Below are 16,594 nucleotides of genomic sequence, written 5' to 3'. Positions count from 1 at the left end.
AGGCTTGGGTTGACAGCCATGTTCATCACATGTAAGCCCGGGAAGTTAGTCAAGATCAAAGGGAAAGCTAGAGGGAGAGAGAGTCCAGGTCTCAGAGGAGGTTTCACGGCCAGGGGATTCTCTTTCACATCATGGTCTAACGATATTTGTATTGGCTTCTGTATTTGTTTTGTCCATAGATTTGTCTGGGTATTAGTTTCCTCTGACTATGTCATGAACTGTCACAAATTCAACAGCTTAAAGCAACACCCATTTATTATCTCACAGTTCTATAGGTCAGAAGTCTGGGTGGGCTGGGTTCTCTGCTCAGGGTCTTAGACTGAAACCAAGGAATTGGCAGGACCAGCCTCTTATCTGGAGACCCTGGGGAAGATTTCGCTTCCAAACTCATTCAGCTTGTTGGCAGTCTTCAGTTCCTTGCAGTTGTAGGACTGAGGTCTCTATTTCCTCTCTAGCTTTTGGCGCGAATTGCACATAGCTTGCAGAGGCCACTCTCAGCTCCTTGCCATGTGACCCCCGACTCATCAGCAACAGAGAGCTTCCCACACATCGAATCCCTTCCACACATCGAATCCCTCTCACAAAGCTCTCTGAATTCTGCTACTAGCAGGAGAAAACTCTGCTTTTTAAAGCATTCATGTGATTAGGTTAGGCTCACCCAGATGATCTTCTATTGATTAACTTAAAACCAACTAACCAGTAATTATATCCACAAAATCCCTTTTGCCTTTTAACCTAACATTATCAGGGCATGATATAGTCACAGTCCTAGCTTTAGGATAGGAAATCTTGAGGGCCAACTTTAGGATTCTGACTATCACAGTATTCATTTTTCTAAGCTCCTTTAATTCACTAGCTTGAAGGACTGGTGGAAGGGGGAATCTGTTATTTGCAATTGAAGAGCAATGGCCATAATCCACAGAGGCTGGGCAGCCCGGTGGAGTGGGGGGATGTGAGTGTACAGTTATAAACTTTGTCTTCTTGACCTCTGCTAAATTGTGGTTTTTTCTTTTTCCTCTGCAATAGAGTTCAGTATATAGTGATGTGAAAGATTAGACCATCTGCCATACTTCAGATGCCAAAAATAATGAAAATAGACCCTTGCCTCTAAACTCTTGGGTAGAAAACTTTTTTTCTTTTTTTAATGCTTTTCCTTGTGGATTGCTCTCCGAATGAGATCATTGGTGATCCTGAGCCTTTTCCCATGACTTAATTGATGAGGAGAGGACCGCCCAGCTAAAGCTTACAGAATACATTGGGGGTAATTGGCTTAAAGCCTACAGGCTCTTGTCGAAATGAGCGGTTTTGGTTAAAGCACACCATGCAGCCGAAAAGTATTATGTATGTATATTTTTGTCTTGAGGTATTATCAAGAAATTCCACATAGAAAGGAATAAACTATGGTTTGGGATTGAAAAAAAATTTTTTTTTTAGGAAAAATGCAAGAAGTAAACTCTGTTTCCTGCAGATGTAAATCAGGGCAAATTTTAAAGCCTTTCGTGACTCAGAGAGAGGTCACCAACCAAATCTGCGGAGAGAGGCAGACTAAAACAAAACGGCTACATTTTTTATGATTTTTTTCCCCCTGCTGCTTTAGCTGCTTTTAGCTCTTCATTTACCGGACCTAACACAACTTTCCAGACGCTGCAGGAAATCAGAGATACAGAATTGCTGTCCACTTCACTGCCTAGCTTCAAAAAATGAATAGTCAGAGCTGAGTGTCAAAACCTAGTGAACCGGGGGATTTGAGAAAGAAAGCATACTTTGTGGCACATTGGTGGCAGTTTGCAGGATTGTGAGATGAGTGATAGAAGGATCTTCACCTATCGTAGCCTAGTCTGACCCTTCTTTAATGCATGGACCAACTCAGCAGCATGGAGACAGGAGGTCTTCAGCTCTGCTGGATCCTACTCTTTGGAGTGAATCAGGAGATAAGGAGGCAGCAGCTATGAATGAAGATAAGGAATCCTAGATCTTGGATAGTACCTGGTGCCGCTGCTGGGGGAAATGGCAATTTTGAGCCTCAGTGTCAATTAGAGATCATAATGCCTAGTTAACAGGATTGTTTCAGAATTGACGAAGATGTATGTGTAAGCTTTGTAAACTGTTAAGCAAATGTAAGTGATTGTATTATATGAGCATTATTAATAGGAAGACATTGAAGTTCCCACCTAGTCCCATCCAACCTAGTCCCTAGGTTCCCATTCCATGGTGGATGGCCTAAAGAAGAGGAGCATGGAGCCCAAGACAGGAATGGGAATGCAGGGAGAGGCTTTGTGTTTTCAAGGCCAAAACTCTAACACTGGAAGCTTGAAGCTGCTTTCAAAAGGGAGAAGGGGGCAGCCACTGTGCAGCACAGAAGCCTTAGACCCTAGACAGAAATCTGGGTTGATCTCCAGGAGTTCAGCCTAAGAGCAGAGCTCTTACAAGCTACCCACCAGGCTCCCTGAGAAACCAGATGCCAAGTGTGAGTCTGAGGATGCGAGGGGATAAGAACCTGAAGCTTCATGAGGGTAGAAGGTAGAGGGCTTCTATGGCCCCTGGATGAAATAGAGGTTGTTTCCATAGCCAGTGGGGAACTATCCAGGTGTTTCATGTTTCTTGTTGACTTAAGTTTTTAAAAGTATCTGTCACAAACTGTTTTTTCTCTTGGGTAACTCCTTCCCCCTGCAGATGTAGAATTCAAAGATAGAAAGCTGAACTCTGGGCTTTTGGCAATAACAGAGTCAAGTGTATTGATTCATTTTTTTATTCAACAAGAGTTTATGATGCCTGCTCTTTTTCAACTCTGTTCCAGACCAGGGGAATCAGAGATGCAGCATAGTGAGTATCAGATGGGTGCATGTAGGTACTTGGATGGGATGGAAGCAGCTGTGGCATAATTTTTGACTTTCCTCTCCATGCCCTCAGCCAATAGTGATTTCATACAGTGACCGTTGCTGCTGATTTCTGTCCCTAAGACCTTGCTTCTGTACTTTCTTCCTTTCCTCTACCTTTAAGTTCTAGCTTGAGCCCAGCTTCTCCTCTAAAGCCTTCCCAGATCTTCTCATATGTGTGGATCACCACTTGCTTGTTGTCTGTGCCCCACATTTCCTGTCTTGAGATCTCATTCCTGTTTGCCTTGTCCTTTGCAGCTTGATTTATAGATCCTGAGCCTGGCTCAGTGGGGGCTTGTTGAGCTGAACCCAGAGATAGTCACTTCCAGCACTGTGTGTTTTGAATTTTCTGCCCTGACTTCTGTCTGGGTTTCTCTACAGAGTGGGGGCATGTCAGTGTTGCCCCCAAATGGTATAGACTTGGCAGAAGTGGGATCCACATTGTCAGTGTGAACAGCTGTGGGTGAGACATAGGTCAGTAGACAAAGGAGGCATTGCAAAGTCCTCCAGACAACACCATGAGGCACAGTTCAAGGGCAAAGAAGAGGTGGGCCCCCACTAAAAAACATGTGCGGGATCAGAAACAGGCAGCTCAGATGATTATCTCCCCGTGCTTGCAATGACTCATCTGGTTTTTATGTGTAAGGGCACTGGCCCAGTGTGTCTTAAAGGTATTAGTCTGACTTTCTGGTTGAAGGAAGAAGCCACTGACTGTTGCCACATGGGTGGACCTGGGCCTTGCTGGGGGAAGAGAAAGCAGCTGGAATGGGGTAGAACTAGGACAGGAAATTTAGGGTTTCAAGATCATATGAACAGCTGGATTGTAGGGCCTGGTGGCCTATCTAGGATGGAGCAGTCCTATAGTCAGTGGGTAGAGCTGAGGCGTCCTGTCCAAGTCAGGGGCTGTCAAAGTGGTCAAGAAGGCTGTAGTCTTGGGGAGGGCTGTGCTTCAAGATGGAAACTGAGCATTGTGATGGAGCCTGGGGAAAACTAACTGCAGTTGGACGTTGCATATACTTACACCACGAAGCAGCCTGGACATTGGGTGTCTCAGTTAAGGTCCCTGCATACTCAAGTTTATGTAAAAGAAGTGAGCTAAGTGTACTCCATCCTGGGGTGAGTAACCATAGGGAGCTGTTACCACTCCTGGGCCTGAGTGTTTACTGAATTACAGAGATTAAAAAAATTGTGCGCAGAGGGCCACCCAACAGCCAGAGCCTATGACCTTTGGTGATGGTGATTCCATAGCAAGAAAATCAGGAAATAACCCAAGCTACTCTCTCTCTCTCCTGGCCTTCCTGGGCCACTTCCCGTTGGTCTACTTAATCAGAGGCAGAGGGCAAGCTTGCCCACTAACACAGCCACTCTCAGGCAAAATGGTTCTTGAGGGGCCAACTGTAGGCTTTTGAAACATAACTAATTCTCGATCCTGCCTTCTGAGGGAACTGGCCCTACCAACATCCTATCTCTCCTATAAAGGTGGGGCTCAGGATTCATGTGAGCCTCAGGCTGAAAATCTCTGTTGCTTAGAGTTGACAGGAGCTGAGAAAAGAGGGTCTGGCACTGTACCTTTAAAATAACAGCTTGCTCCATACATACGGGGGCCATATGTCCTCAATTTTCCAAGACAGTCTCAATTTCAAATATTCTGTCCCGTTTTGCCCATAAGAATACTGGCACTTGTCAGGTTGTATGTTCCAATTTTTGATTCAGAAAATATGGTCACTGTATCCCTATACCACAACAAATGCCAGATGGTTAAAAAAAGCTAATTTTTTTTAATGGTATACTTATCCCAATTGTTGAGAAAAGATAATTTTCTGACTATTGAAGCAATTGAAGAAATTATCACTGACAAGTTTGATGGGTTCAATTACATTTTTAAAAATCACCTTTTTTCTTTTTTCTGTACGAAGAAAACCAGCAAAGCTAAAAGGTAAAAGGAGAAGCAACAGATTGGGGAAGTAGTTACAATAAACATAACAGCTAAAACTCACCATCCAGACATTTGAGGAATTTTATATAAATCTTAAAGGGCACAATCAAGACTTCATTGGACAGATGGTCAAAGGATATGAGTAGATAATTCACACAAGAGAAACATTCACTGTAAACAAACCCCAGGGAGGTAATTTAATATGTTCAAGTTAAAATAACTATGAGTTACCATTTCACACCTATGTATATTATCAAAAATAAATAAAAACTATAAAATATAACTTGAACAGGGCTTTGTAGGAACATGCACATTGCAGAAAGCATTAATATTTCTTTTTCTTTTCCCCTTCCTAGAGGACAGTTTGGTGATATGTAAAATGTATCAGGACACAAAAGCAATCCCTGACTGACTCAGCAATTCCACTTTTGGAAATATATCCCAAGAAAATTATTAGAAAAACTATTATTATTAAAAGTATTATTAGAAAAATGTATATATACTATATTGTATATTATATATACATACCCTTGATATAACATAGGTTTGAACTGCATGGGTTTACTCACAAAGATTTTTTCGAAAGATATGTATTACAGTATTACATGACCTGCGGTTGGTTGAATTCTTGGATGCAGAACTTCAAATATTGAGGGCTGACTGTAAAGTTATATTCGATTTTTGACTATTTTTGACTAAGGAGAGGATGAGTACCTCTAATCCCCATGTTGTTCAAGGATTAACTGTACATAAGCACATACACACACACACACACACTTTTACCTAAGACAACCCAATTTACCCACAATTATGTGATGACTGAAATATAATAGTCTAGAATAAGTATTATATTATTAAAATTTCAAATATATTCACTTTGTAAACATGAGAGAAGGTATCTTTTAACCTGTTAAGTTTTGAAAAAGTACAGTGAAACTCTGGCAATAATGATGTGGTCATGTGAAAGCTAGTTTTGTCTAATTATAAGGATCAGATAAGAGTCTAAACTGTGCAGTTCATCAGTTTTCTAAGGTAAACATGTATTCTGTGGTTTCTGGCTCATTATTCATTATTGCTGATTTTAGATATTCTAAATGTAGCCTGTTCACCATAAAAATAATGAGTAGAGTAAGAATAAGGCTCCGACTCCTATTGGTTTTTAGATTAAGTGTCAAGGGTGATGCTGGTTACTTCTTCAAAAGTATCTCCATACAGCAGGGGTGGTGGTGGTGTTCAGTCGCTCAGTCATGCCCGACTCTTTTGCAACCCTGTGGACTGTAGCTTGCCAGGCTCCACTGTCCATGGGATTCTCCAGGCAAGAATACTCGAGTGGGTTGCCATTTCCTTCTCCAGGGGATCTTCATGACCTCCAGGGGATCAAGACCTTTTCTACTGCATCGACTGAGCCACCAAGGAAGCCCGCAGGAAGGGTGGCCACTTCCTATTTAATGCTGTATTCCTCGACTGTGGAACCCTCTGTTGCCTGTCTCTTTTCTCTCTCTCTTGATTGTGATCCATGAATACCGATGCACCTGGTTCTAGTAGGTGATGAGGCTCCGTCTATGTGGTACTCAAATCCTTGAACATAGCCATTTAAACTCAACCTTGAAGTCGTTTCAGGTCCATCCATGTCAAGGTCAATCTAGTTACTACCCCCTACTGCAGGAAGAAGACAATTCAATCTCTAGTGTATGTTTTTATGATATTTTTAAAGCCTTAATCTGTTAAAAATAAGGGTTCATTGTGCAAATGTGAAACTTACAAATGCCAATCCCCATGTTCTTCCTGTGAACCAGCAGCCAGTGTCTGCCAACTCCTTGATCTCTGGCAGCAGGGAGAGAGGGACTGGGGCACACGGCTGAACCCCAAGCCCTGCAGGTGGCTCCCAGGCTGCTTGGGTGCATTGACTTCCTCTGGGAAACCCAGGGTCCTCTGGTACCTTGCTCACTGAGACAGTGACTCCCATAAACATGTAATAAGTTCTTGTATACAGACCCCTTGAGAGTGTTTGTGGAAATTCCACCTTTCATCTTCTGTGTGACCTCGAGGAAAGCACTTGAAACCTGAATTCTCATAGCAGAAAAAGCATAGGAGAGGAGGCTGAGGAAAGTTTGTGTGAGTGCTCTGAGTTCAGTCGCTAGCCCTGAAAGTAGATGCCATATGTATACTATGAAAATTTATAAAAGGTGGAAGAAAGGATAGAAACCCCATGGAGCTCCAGTTATCCATCAAAGGGACTACTCCTGGTTGTCAAGGAAATGAGCATAAGTTTTGAAGTCAGCTGGACCAGTGTTAACCTAACTGATGCCTCATGGCCTCTCCTCCTCACACGGAAACTGTTAATGATGGTATCTACTTCTTGGAGTGGTTGTGAGTTAAAATTAAGTAATCTTGTAATGAACATAAATGAGTGTATGGTACAAAATAAACCTTCCATAAGCGTTAGTTCTCTTCCCCTTCTCTCCCATAGGTTATTTTGCATACAGGAGGTATTTAGTTTATAGTATATATACACTGTATGATAATTGAGTCATATGTAGAGAGTGACAGTCTGATTCACCTACCACACAACAGAGATAACCAAACACCGGGAATACGATCTCTCTTGGCCATACTGGGGCATGGCCAGCTACAAACAACAGAAGGAAGAAGTCAGAAAGGGATGGGATATGGATGTGACTCTTCTCAGCGATGGATTGTACTCTGAGCGCAATACTGGTCCACATGCTAACATGAAGATGCAGTCTGTCCAGCATGGGATACAGTAATCTCTGATCACCCTTCCCCAAAACCAACAGTAACAAAGAAGTGTCCAACACGAAGTAGTGGGATGTCCCAGTCGGCGGATGGAGCATAGCAGCAGGAACCTGGGAGAGTGATGCTCAGATGTGCAAAAAAGCAGATGGCACATCTTGGGACATATTTAGCCCCAGACACTGGGGAAGGGGGTACTTGGACAAGGTTTCATCAACAGGAACTAAGGCAGAAGGTCAACAATAAGAACTTTGATAACAGACTGGATAATGAACTCTGTCTGGTACTAGAATGAAGCTCTGTTCTGGGGTCAGGTGATGATGCTCTTGAGCCCAGGACAGCCTCAGATCAAGTTGGAATCCTGGAAACTGAGGCAGGACTGAGTCACAGATGTCAGTCAGTTGGTCCAAGTCATGAGGATGGGATGGGATGCAGCAGCTGGGAGCCAGTGTGGACCAAGCCCTGTTCCCCTTGAAAGCGGACTCACTTGCTGCCACTGGGTTAAACTTTGGGTTAGTCTCTACAGATGTCAGTGGAAATTGCTCCAGAGTTTTCCGAGGATGACCCAGAAATTTCCCTTTCCCTGCTCGTTTCTCTTTGTTCTCTCCCCAGCTTATCTAAGTCTGTGTGGGTAACATTTAGCCAAGAAGCTCTATCAGGATTTTGGTGAGAGGAGGGAACTAACTGTAGGTAATGGAAAATTATATTCAGTGTATTATGATTGCTTTAATTGGGGCTTAGTCATGATGCTTAATTCGTTTCTAAATCTGAAATCTCACTAAAGTGAAATTTCTGTTTAGCAAGAGGGACATGGATTCAAGATGGGTCATGAAGCACCATTACGGCCCCTCTTGAAGCAGCCTTCCCCGACTTTCTGTTAAAGGGCTCCCTCGTGAACTTACCTTCCCCGACTTTCTGTTAAAGGGCTCCCTCGTGGACTTACTGTCGCTCTTCTCTTGACCACAGACTCCAGCACTGCATTGTCTCCCTTCCTCTTGGTGTGTTATACTTTCCAGCTAGACCAGTGGTTTTTTTATGGGGGCGATTTTTCCTCCCAGGGGACATTAGGCAATGTCTGGAGACATTTCTGATTGTCGTGACGGTGGGGGTGGATGCTCTTGGCATTAGTGGGTAGAAGACCAGGCTACTACTAAACGCCCTACATTGCACAGGACAGCCTCCCACAACAAAGACTGATCCAGTCCAAAACATCAATAGTGGCTCTGTTGAGAAACCCTGGTCTAGATTGTAAGCCTGTTATGAGCTGACGTGATGTCTTAGATTCTGGCAAAATAATAATCACTACTAGCAACTAACGTTTATCAAACTTTACTATGTGCCAGGCATTGTTCCAAACACTTTCTTACATATTAGCTCATTTAATCTTTTTTTGTTAGGAATGATTGTTATCCCGTTATACAGATGGGGGACCATGAAACATGAGAAAATTAACTTACTTAAGGACACACAGCCAGTAGCTGTTGAAGACCCTCACTAACAGTAAGAATAGTAGTACTAATAGCAATAGACTTTTTATTAATTTTTATCAAGCCAAGGGCTTTGTATATTTTGTTTCATCTTTGCCAGGACCTCTGGCAATAAAAGTCTTAGAATACCCATTTAAGATTTGCAGAACCTAAGTCTCAGGTGAACTTGCCTTGTTTTTTTTTTTTTTTTTTTAATTAATTTACTATTTAATTGAAAGATAATTGCTTTACAGAATTTTGTTGTTTTCTTTCAAACCTCAACCTGAGTCAGCCATACGTAAATGTATATCCCCTCCCTTTAGAACCTCCCTCCCATCTCCCTCCCCACCCCACCCCCTAGGTTGATACAAAGCCCCTGTTTGAGCTTCCTGAGACATACAGCAAATTCCCCGTTGGCTATCTATTTTACATATGGTAATGTAGGGACTTGCCTTGTTTTTATGAATGTGTATGTTTTTAAAATTAGTGTCCCTCTCCCCCACTGCACTGTAATCCTAAGCATGCGAGGATCTTACTGCTCTCCTGCTCCCCGAGTGACCTCTGTATTCAGCTTGAGTTCTGGCAGTGGTGCACACTCCGTAAGTGATGAAGGGACCAGGGAATGAAATGGCAGTGTGTTGGATGCCCATAGATGGACCTGTTGAGACCTAGCTGTGGCTTGGCAATTGTGCCATGTTTTCTCTGCCCTGGAGCTTTCCTCTGATTCTTTTCCTCAACTGGACCTCAAAGCTGCCCCATGAAAGGATCTGGTCCTTATCACCATATAGAGTCCAAAGAGTGTTGGGGACGGGCTAAGAGTATTCTCTGTCTGGCCTCTCCTGGGCCTTGTCAAAACAAGCAGGAACGTCTTTTTGTTTATAGGAGCTAAAAATCATGACCACGTTAAACCCAAGATTGCCAGGCACCTTTGGACGTTTTTATAACCCACTCTCAGACGAGGGATGGACTTTCTGGTGGCTGGATATCAAGTCCCTACGTAATGAAATTTGATGCCACATGATGCTAGGTAGAGATACTTCTTTTTCTTTCTGATATCTGGACATTTTCAGAACTTAGATAATTTTATCCTATTTACATCAAACATGCAGGTAACTCTAGACTTTTATATCTGTATTATTTCTGGGGAGGTCTAATATGATTATGAATGACAGTAATTGACATTACATGCTTTGATTAAATTTCCTTTGCTGTGAATCAAAACCTTTTAGGCCAGTCCTGCAGTGCTATTTCTGGACTTCTTTTTTACATACTCTGATGCGTTAGGCAGCAGGTATGACACAAATTCACTGTCATAAATTCTGCATCCCATAGATTAAATGAGATAGGGCATGCAGGGTCGACTTAATGCCAGCCACATAATAATTAATCAAAAAATGTTAGTTTAATTGCATACTTTATGCCTTTTAGGTATAAGCTATTTGAAGAATTATAGTTTTTCTTAGATGATAATCATAAAGTTGAAGTTTATGAGCTGGCTCTGTTTTTAAATGATCAAGGATAGTAATTACATCCCAGGATTTCTCCTTCCAGGGTTTTTAGGTGGTCAGTAGGACCTTAGAGAAAACTACCCCAGATAGCCTCCTACCACCTCATTGCCTAAACAACAACAGTGGCAAACTCACTCATCACCCGGTCAGCCTGCTAGAGATGGGTAGAGGGGAGGGTCTGGATCAGTTACTTGATCCTGACCCCCTCTCCCCTTCATGTGGGTGCACAAAGCATGTTCCCTTGGACATACACCCATAGCATTTCCAGGTGTCCGATGCTCCTGGGCCTTTGAGTGTCCTTGGGCCCCTCTGCAGTGCTGTCTCCACCACGATCCATACCTTGATCTTTGGGGTCAGATAGACTAGGAAGTAAAAATCCCCTGCTTAACCATGGCACCTCCTTCCAGCCTAGAGATTTTCCCCAGCACTGACTCTCAGTGAAGCCATCATTGTCCCTTTGTTAAGTCTCTCCCCACCCAGAGTGATTTGGACACAGGGTCCTGGAGAACTGATCACAGTGGTGGGCATCCCCACCAATGCCTCACGAGTTGGCATCTTGGGAACCTGTCCTGAGTCTCTGCAGTACTCTACTAGGGTGCAGATGAACTTGTCCCAGCATCTGAGGCGTCCACTGGGCCAGTGCCAATACTGGATCACCTCCCAGCTTCATCTGGGAGTGAAACAGGTGCGCAGGCCACCCCTCACCCCCAGCCAGGCCTTTGCCTTAAGCCCCTAGCCAACAAACCCAATGGGCCATGGTGGCAGATGTTCAAATACAAGAACAGTTTCTTCTTGGCCTTAATGCACATCTAAGATGATAAGTTCATGCCTGGAAATGTATATGTAGATGCCTTCCCATCTGTATTACCTGACCATGGGTTTAGGTTATCTTTTCTGAAAGGATGGGTTCCCCATAACTGAGACAAGACTTGAAAGCACAGCATAGCCCTCATGCTGTATCTGGGGCAGCTTTAGGTCTCCCAGCTGTACCCATACTTTGCTGTGCTTAAAGAGATGCTTGTGACCTTGAGTCTGTGGGCAGGCTAAGGAATTTCAGGTCCCCCCAGATGAGACTCACTTCTCAGCAGTCTAAGCGTCAGCCCCTTGAAAACACCCTGCCCAGCTTTCACTGAGGTGTATACCCAGCCTGAGCAGAAAAAAACAGGCACTCCAGATTTCTAGTTGCCAAGAGGCAAGCGCTAGAATCCTGTTTGCTTTGCAGCAGGTCTGTGAGTCCCATGTGGCATCATATTAAATTATATAGGCAGCCACTTGTTCTCAACTGATGCACTGAGCTGAGAGTTGTGGGTTGAGCAAGCAGCCTTCTCCTCGGGAAATGGCTGAAAAGATGCTGTAGCTCCACAGACCTCCGGACCTCGGAAACTGGGCCTGAAAGCAGAGGAGTGAGGGCCACCGCAGGGAGGGCTCAGCTCTGGGCAGAAGATACCATGATTGTGGCTGAACTCCTAGACCATGGGCTGCGGGGCACTTTGCCCTAAAGGTGGGTCAGAGTCTGGGTGAAGTTGGATGTGCTACGGTAGGAGTGGTTCTCTGCTGGGAGTGCCCTGGCCACCTCCTGGTTGCATCTCTTGTGTTTGGGCTTCTGAGATGGCAGATGCCCCTCCTCTTGCCTCTGAAGGTTTGTTGTGTCAATCTGACCTGCTTTAGCCTAGCTCTGTTGTTAGAGCTCTGGAGGGATGGGAGGGTGTGTGTGGGGGGTGAGGGTGTGGGGGTGTGTGTAAGATGTTTAGTGGTTGGGGGTGGCAAAAAGAGGATGAATATGGAAATAAAAGAATGAAGGACTTTTAAAAGAAAAGATCTACCTAATTTTACTGTATGCTGTCCTCTGCTCCCTTGTAAAGGTAAATCTAAGCATGCATTCTCAAAGTGTAGTGAGAAGCTTTTGGCTTCCGTGAGCTATTAGCTGGCTAAATGCTCTTCCCGAGACCTAACAGCCTGCTCTGCTCAGTAGCTGGAGCAGGGAGGGTGTTGTAATTCTCATTAGTGACAGTAATATCAACTGGACAAATATCTTACTTCAAGAGCTCGTAATCACTGATGCCTAATGGACCTTTGAAATTCTCCCAAATAGTTTGGAATAAATAGATAAAGGCAAGGACTGAAATGGGTTTGACTGATGTGCATGCAAGTCCTTGGCAAGACTTTCCACTCAGTTTCCTCTCAGATTAAACATGTTTGGGTTTATGCCTGGGCTGAAATTCCTCCCCACGGACCTTGACAGGTTAAAGATTACATCAGTTTGGGCTCTTGGATCTGGGTTCTGAAAAGCCCACAACTAATACAGGAGTAAAAAGGTAGCTGTGAGCAACATTTAGTTAACGTGAGAGCCCGAGGGATGGCTGTGTTGACAGTCTCCTTGGCTCCGCTGAAGACGTGCAGGGGGGACCTGACTCCTCCCGGGGGCCCCCAGTGCTTTTATGACAGATTCACAGCTGGTTGATGAATCAGTGCACCCCAAAGTCACTCATTTGCACCCTCTGGGAAAGTACTTGTGTTGAAAGTCCCAGCAACTGGGGGGAAAGAAGGAGACTTGAGGGATCCTGAAGTTACAGCTGACCCTGGGCTGGGTGTCAAAATTGGGGCAGGGGGTGGAGCAGACGCAGAGGGAAGGAAGGAATGGAGAAAAAAGAACTCAGGCTGATGCTGAGTGAGAGGCATTTTGTTGTTTCATTTAATACATTGCGGAGACCATTGGAAAGGATGATTTTCCCCTTTATTTACTAGATAATTATATATGTTTTCCTTATATTAATTGCCACATAATATATTGTATTATATTTCCCTAGGGGCTTTGATAGACTGTTGTTATGGATTTTTAGAAAGAAGTTGTTATCCATTAAGAATATTAATCATGCTTGCCCTATTAGTTCCATTTTTTGTTTCCAGATTGACCTAATTCTTAGTTGCTTGACCTGATCTGCCTTCTTATTTTATAAAACAAGCCTGTGGTTTCCTTCTGCTTCTCTTCACCCAGAATCTAGTTCTTCAGTACCATGAAACACACACATACACACACAAACAAGAACTTGCTATAGAAAACTTCTGACAGATACTAAAGTAGAAAGAGGAGCTGGTACACACCCTTAAGCCCATCACTCTCTTCAACAAGGATTAATCCGTGGCCAACTTTGTTTCATGTATACCTCCCATCTGACCCTCAGCCCCCACCAGAAGATTCTTTTGCAGTGAATCCCAGGTATACCATTTCAGTATTTTTATTTCGGTTATAGCTCTTAAAGAAAAGGGTTTTTTGTTTGTTTGTTTGTTTTCAAAAAAGAAAAACACAATTATTATATTACATGTAGATAAAAGTCTAATAATTCCTTAACATGTTTAGCTATTCAGTCTCATAATTTTGATCATTTATTATTTTTAGTTTGTTGAAATCAAGATCAAAATAAGACCCATGCCTGGCAATTAATTGATATTATTCCAGATCTCATTTCTTCCTTGGAATATATTTATTGAAGAAACTCATTGAGTTCCCACAGTCTAGATTTTGCTAGCTGTATCTTGACAGTGTCAGTTAACATGTTCGTCTGTCCCCTGTGTCTCCTGAGAATTGAGAGGTAGACCTAGAGCTGATGGTGGTGTGTCCCTTTGGGGACAAGAGGAAGGAGAGGCATGATGTCTGGTTGTCACTGATTTGTCAGGAGTCATTAGCGCTCATTGCCTGGAAACCTTCATTCATTAGGGGTTTCCAAATCATCATGTTTTAATTCATCTCTTCTATCATCATTTATCAGCTGAAATGCTTTATAAAGATAAATGTTGCCTCATTAGACATTTGATCAATGCAGGTATGGTTTGATTTAAAGAGAGAGGATAAACATCAGATATTTTCTCTTTACTCACCAGTTTTCAGAATGAAGGGGTTTCCTAGCATCCTCCAGAGGTGACAGAGAGGTGTTGAGTTTTATTTTGTTTTTCTGCGTCATTATTGACTCGTGGATTTAACTATATGTGATGTATTTGAACCCCTTGCAGTTATTATCCATGTCGATGCTCAAATTTTTCAGTCTTTGGCCAGTGAAAGCCTCTTGGATGTGATCTTAATCTGGTACAAGTTTATACCTAACTGATTTCTAGCAATAAGATGCTCCAGGCTCATCTTATATATTTTCTGCCTCAGAGCTAGAATTGGCCATTTCTCCAGGAGCCCTGATTCCTCTTATGGGAAATGACATTATTGTTTAGAGCCCACAATCCAAGTGCTATGCATGTTGAACAGCATCTTTTCCCATCTCTGAAAATCCAGCCAAACCACAGTCAACACCACCACTTGTTAAAACCGGGATGGTCATCACCCCCTCTGTCATCTCCATCTGGCCTTCACCTTGCCTCCAGACCACCTCCCAGTCTCTGTAACACCCACAAAACCCTCCTTCTTAACCTACCTGGGTACTTTCACCATGCCACTTGACCCAAAACTTCCTTCTGCATTATGAAGCATTTCATGGGCCTTTTTCTTCTGCCTCTTTCACAATCCTGTCCTTATCAATGCAAGACAAAGGGATAGATCATCATTTCTTAAAAGTCTCCTCCAACTTTGTTCTTAAGCTCTGTTGTCTCGCCAAAGTCTTGCATGTTTCATGAGATCATCTCTGAGCAGTCCCACTCTCTCTCAGGGCTTGTCCACATTCCTAGACACACTCTGGGGAGAAGTGGGCTAGCGGTTACCAAATGCTCACTAGGGCATGTCCTACTGTGCTGGGCATTTCATGTGTGCTATGTCATCTAAGCTTCTTACAATCTTACAATTCTTCTTACAATTCTTACAATCTTATGAGCTAAGAATTATGATTCCCATTTCAGAGGGGCATCTTATCAGTTATTAGATAAGAGGCAGAGCTGGGATTCATCCTTTCTTCAGAGCCCAGGCCAGCTCTGATCACCTAATCATAGTGCTAGATCCCAGGAGGACTTCTGCATGGATGGATCCACTAAGGAATCTTCCTGAGCCTTCTGTAAACCTGTAGAACTCTGCTCTCCTTATCCTACATTGCTTTCAGGAGTAAATCCACACCTTGTGTGTTCTGGCTCTTGGCTAACACCTCACAGACTCATTGCTCTTCAGCAGTCTTCCTGAAAATGGGCCTGTTCTCCTGTCTCCTGCTCCCTCTTCACCTGATAAACTGCTACTTCTCCTTTAAGAAGTAACTGAAGCATCTCTTTTTAGGCACTCCCCCCTGACTTCCATCTCCAGATGAGTTAAATGATGCTGCTTTGGATCCCCCAGGGGACTGTGCTCTGGGAGTGGGTCTTATTCGTCCCTTTGACCTCAATTCCAATTATTTGTGAAACTGAATCAAATGGCAGGTGGAAGTGTCAGGCAGGCAATCAGAACACCAAACACAGTAAAAGCATCTCTGATTTACTACAGTTTCTTTTAATAGGTTCTCTGTATAGTACCTGGCCCAGGAAAGTTGCTCAGCAACACTGTTAAATCCACACTTACACAAATGAATGAGTGTGTGGTACCAGTCACCCCATGCTTGCTCACATGGGGCAAATGTTGCCTTCCTTGAGATGGTTTTTACAGTTTCCTGTGGCCCCTGTCACTCTCTGCTTCCATTGTACATGTGTATTTTTGTCCGTAAGTTAAAGTTTGCTCTGGGCCGGAAGATGCAACTGGCATGAGGCTCCCAACGCATCGTCTTGCACGTAGTCAAGACTCAATAATTATCCGTGGAATTGAATCAAATGGCAGGTTGTACAGAAGGAAGTTACAGGGGAGGTGCCGGGCAGGCAATCAGAACACCAGACAGACAGTTAAAGCATCTCTGATTTACTACAATTTCTTTTAATAGGTTCTCTGTACAGATTAGCTGTCAACATGGATTATTGGTTTAGTTTTAAAAAAAAAAGAACCCAGGGAGCTGCAATAACTCTTGTGAGGCACAGAGACTGGCAGCATTTTGTCACTGCTTCCAGGGCGGTGGTCAAAGATGTCTCTGGGACAACACTCTGTCATAAAGCTGAAGAGGCCTAGATAATAAGCAAAAAATGCTTCCACCTAAAGAACCAAGACCT

The 16,594-nt window shown here is 43.4% G+C and overlaps 1 protein-coding gene across 3 annotated transcripts in view; it reads left to right on the top strand.

Moving 5' to 3' along the window:
• The window catches only part of PARVA (parvin alpha), a 170,347-nt gene that overhangs the window by 70,775 nt on the left and 82,978 nt on the right, over positions 1–16,594 (top strand). Inside the window, exon 1 of one of the 3 annotated variants that reach the window (XM_061147520.1) lies at positions 11,999–12,041. The exons of the other annotated variants lie outside the window; for them this stretch is intronic. Coding sequence (XP_061003503.1) covers positions 12,014–12,041 — 28 coding nt within the window. The 5' untranslated portion in view covers positions 11,999–12,013. Of the gene's footprint in view, positions 1–11,998; positions 12,042–16,594 lie in introns of those variants that run through there. 3 annotated transcript variants of the gene reach the window in all.

This window comes from Dama dama, chromosome 1 (assembly GCF_033118175.1).
Source record: "Dama dama isolate Ldn47 chromosome 1, ASM3311817v1, whole genome shotgun sequence".
NCBI classification, from domain to species: Eukaryota; Metazoa; Chordata; class Mammalia; order Artiodactyla; family Cervidae; genus Dama; species Dama dama.
This window is presented reverse-complemented; position numbering and strand designations above follow the sequence as displayed.